Source organism: Aphanomyces astaci (assembly GCF_000520075.1).
Source record: "Aphanomyces astaci strain APO3 unplaced genomic scaffold supercont1.11, whole genome shotgun sequence".
Lineage (NCBI taxonomy): Eukaryota > Oomycota > Saprolegniomycetes > Saprolegniales > Verrucalvaceae > Aphanomyces > Aphanomyces astaci.
The window spans coordinates 949,690-953,848 of NW_009798274.1; the positions used below are offsets into that span (position 1 = coordinate 949,690).

The 4,159-nt window shown below is 43.5% G+C and overlaps 1 protein-coding gene across 1 annotated transcript; it reads right to left on the reverse strand.

The window, feature by feature from the left end:
* Positions 1-2,137: 2,137 nt before the first annotated feature.
* H257_05967 (hypothetical protein) lies at positions 2,138-2,497 on the reverse strand (the record flags this gene model as incomplete). The annotated part of the gene is made up of 1 exon (XM_009830998.1): positions 2,138-2,497. The coding sequence occupies one exon, from the start codon at positions 2,495-2,497 to the stop codon at positions 2,138-2,140; it is 360 nt and encodes a 119-aa protein (XP_009829300.1).
* Positions 2,498-4,159: the final 1,662 nt, after the last annotated feature.

Genomic DNA, 4,159 nt, shown 5'->3' on the forward strand with positions numbered 1-4,159 from the left:
CACCCCAGTAGGTCATTACTCTGCATGACTGCTTGGCCACGGGAGTTAATAAAACGAAGCAGTTTTAGTAAAACAACGCAAGTTTTAGATCAGCCAATCACAGAACGGTGGGGAAGCTTACTTTTACGTCGAGTGCAATTTCAGTTTAGGTTAAACTTTGGATGATTTTAGGAACTAAAACAACGGGCAAAATATATGAAAAGCACAATACATTATTCGAAATAACTGGACTCCTTACGACTTTTGAGCATCTCCAAGAATACTTATTTCCCATTGGCTGCCGACTAAATATATTGACACGTCGTTGGAGCGGGGTGCACAGTCAATCGATACATCGACCAATCAAATCCCAGAACACGAATCAAGTAGCCAATCAAATCATCGACTCACATTCGACCAAGGCAACATCTAATTAGTGTGTGACTGAAATTAGTGTGACACTGGACGGCCTCTCAAAAGTACTAACATAGCAAAGTACTACATAGTAGAATCTATGCATCAGTGGTAATTAAGGTAACCGTAACGATCGGTCGCCTCCAAACCAATAGTTCTGACGAGTGGAGTTTTACCATTCACAGTCAGTTCAAAGTCATTGAAATACTTGGACAGCGTTTGACAGGCTAAATCCTTCAAACTTTACTTGAAATTGCCACCTAACATATCTGAAGGTGATACCCTACACGATGCATCGCCAATGTGTCCTAAGATTTCGAGTAATTGCAAAAGTGCAGACCGGGGTTTCGGAGTTTCGGGGTAGGAAGAAACTAGGAAGAAACTAGTGGTAAATTACTCAATTACTCGATAAATGACAAGATGCTGCTATATTTTGGAAATCTGGCGGTCTTTTGGAAATGATTGGATATTTAATTTGTTCAGCGGCTATTTTGATGGCCATCCGTCACTGACAAGAATATGACTGATTTCGTTTGATTCCTAGTTTTATCCTGACTTAATCTCACGATACATCATGCAAACTGGTTTTACAGCCTAGTATTGATCTAAAACGTCCCTGAGTAAGTGGGTGGGACTAATTGATTGCTACGATATTAATAAGTACAGTACAATCCTTGTATTGTACCACTCCGTGTCTTTTTATAGTGTACTAGTAGTACCAATTACATCGATGTATTTGATGTATTTGGACGAAACGCCTAATTATGCTTTGATTGGCTGAATATATTTGTTTCGTCGCTCTCATTGGCCAAACCAAGTGTTAAACCACATCTATATGTAGATATCTTTCGTCGTCCACGACATTTTAACCCGACAACTTTATGATTGGTCAAAAATGTATTCCCAGAATGCCGAGCTGTGAGACTTCTCCAACCACCTCATTTCACAAAGGACCAAGATCCCAACACTTCATTACAATCGTCCCTCACGCCTTCGCTTGCGGACTTCAGACAAGGTATTGCTGTACGAGCTCGTGTGACCTACATATGCAGCATCAAACATCTCATAACTAACATACTTTCAAAAGACAATCGACAAGGTCAAGCGCTCAAAATACTTCCGCCGGTCGGCCCGTATCCTTTCTTTGTTGAACGATCGCAAGGGTTGATACAACCCGACCGCCGGGTCTCCGGTAAACCATTGTGTCCATGCTTCGTTCGCCGACCGTGACGTAGGTACAACAGCGTGCGAAACGAAGCTGTCCGTGTCATTTGACATTGCGACTTGGCACCCACTGGCGGTGGCAGTGTGCGGGCGATATCGGCGGCGACGACAGCGGCAGATACAACATGCACGTTGTTTTGGAGGGACTTTACAATTGTGTTGCAGACGTCTTGTAGGTTCATTTTGCCGACGGTTGAGTTGCTGGTGTTTGTGTTGATGCGTAGTAGATTTGTCGGATCGATTTCGTTTGTAATGCTGCGTGTAATAAGATATTCACAGCATGCATTTGCATCTTCCCATCGACACCATGCCATGAGCTCACTGAAATTGAACCGACGCTCTGGAGACTCGAACACTCGGTAAAAACTTCCTCCATGATGCATGCTGTGCAACGTAATTCCTAAAAAATATTATATCCTAGTACCAGTTGAAAAAATAAATATGCGAGCAAAAAATACCTGAAGGAAGTTCGGAGCACTTTTCAACTGCACTTTTAATGAACAGATGAACTTCATTTTGATCAATACGTTTGTACCAGTTGAGTCTTGGGGTCCCAGACGATTTGAGTGTGTAGGCAGGAAAAACAAACGAACAAGGAGGCTAAATTCGGACTGGCCCGATTGACGAGGCCCACGTAATCTGAAAACAACCCACACACACGCAAGCACGTAAACGACTTCTTGTCAACGAGATGGTAGATTTGGCAGTCTCTTTGCACACTGGCCTTTTTGTGCCAACGAAGTCGGAGCGATACATACTGGCTGTCGCCATCGTGTTGGAGGGCGACGTCGTCCCACATCAGGTTTAGGATTTCGCTGATGCGAAAATAGCCAATGTAGTTCGCGCGGAGAAGGAACCGGTACAGTGCCCCGACAAACATATGGGATGAGGCCAGTGAGTTTACGAGCAACGACAGCTCGTACACCGACAGTGGATGGGCCTTTTTTTCGTCGTCGATGTTGTTTTGTTTGTTTTTTTACGAACTAACAACGTATTGCTTGGATTCAACGTCCCCGGCAGGGTTTGGGTCGACTTGAGTGCTTGGAAATAGATGACTAGCGCGGTCTAGGCGGAGTCGACGGTTCGGGTAGTAAATAGATGGGACTTGAATACTTCATCACTTAGCAGCCATGAGTAGTTTATCGGGGAAATGCTATTAATGTCACTAGGCTTAGTCGCAGTGATATACACAAACGACGAAAGTATATTTCGACAACTACAAATGTTCCTGATACTTCGAAGTAATTCGGAGCATCAATCTACACAAGCAACGACTTTTGTATTCAATTTTCAGTGAGCTACGCGTAGACTTCAGTTGGTTGTCGGGGTTCCAGTAATATCGTTTCGAAGAATACCGGTATATATATATATTTGATGGGCATAGCTGCTCGTTCAGGAAATCACTGCAATAGATAAATTTGTCATATTCACATGCACAATCAAATTGCAAACAATGAATATGCGGGTTCGACACTTGATCATTCGCAACGTGCAACAATGCTCATAATGACGCCGTTGAACCAACATATCAAAATGACAAATTAATAAGGCAACGAACGATACAAGGACAATACATTGTGTCAAAGGCTTTAGTTTCGTTGCGTTGCGTGTCAATAAATGAGATCTATCCATTTGATGTAATTCACATTTTCATGGCTGTGAAACTGACACTACTTAACGTACCATCAGGGATGCCCGGTCGTGGAATGGTCGCGGAATATTTCTGTCCATACAAGGGGCTGGTCGCGGAATATAGCTATGTTGATGAGATGAATGCAGGTACCAAGTACAGGCGAGTGGCTACATGCTTATTGGGGCTACGCTGTGCCCTTATGTAAGGTTCAGCTGATGAGATGTGACTACACTAGCTGTAGCTACGCAGCTAGCTACTAGTACAGTACAAGACTGCAGCTGCAATACAGTACTATTAATACTGTATCTAACCAGCCACAAAAACTTACTACTGTAGTACTACATACTATTAATATTAATAGTACTTCGACGTAGTTAGCATTTATTTACCTGCTCAATAATGGCTGGGATATATATTTATCGTAGCAATCAATTAGTCCCACACACTTACTCAGGGACGTTTATAGTAAATAACGTTAGTACCAAATTCGCAGAGTGAGTGGGCATTTGACCAATTGAGTGGGTGTGTCACCCCCTCACTCGAGGAATTGGTCAACATGTTGTTTTCAGTTGGAAGGGCAGTAGGCAGGAACAGGCACTTGGCAGGCAGAAGGAATAACTGGAAGTGAATTACTTCTGACTGGAAAGAACCAGCCAATCAAAACTAACTATGATTGATCATGACATCCAAGGATGTTTCGTGACCAAATGTCTGCGCTGACTTCTACTCTGAGGAAAAGCCTCTAGAAGGCACAAAAACCTCCTACACAGCTAACAGACGCTGCTACCTGACTGACAGGGCAGTGGGGATGTTCTCTATCAGTACAGGGTGTTCTGACTGCCTCCCAACAGCGCCACGCACTGTCAACCGGAATCAGGTGCCCAGAGTGCAGATAGAGGCTGGCGGTTA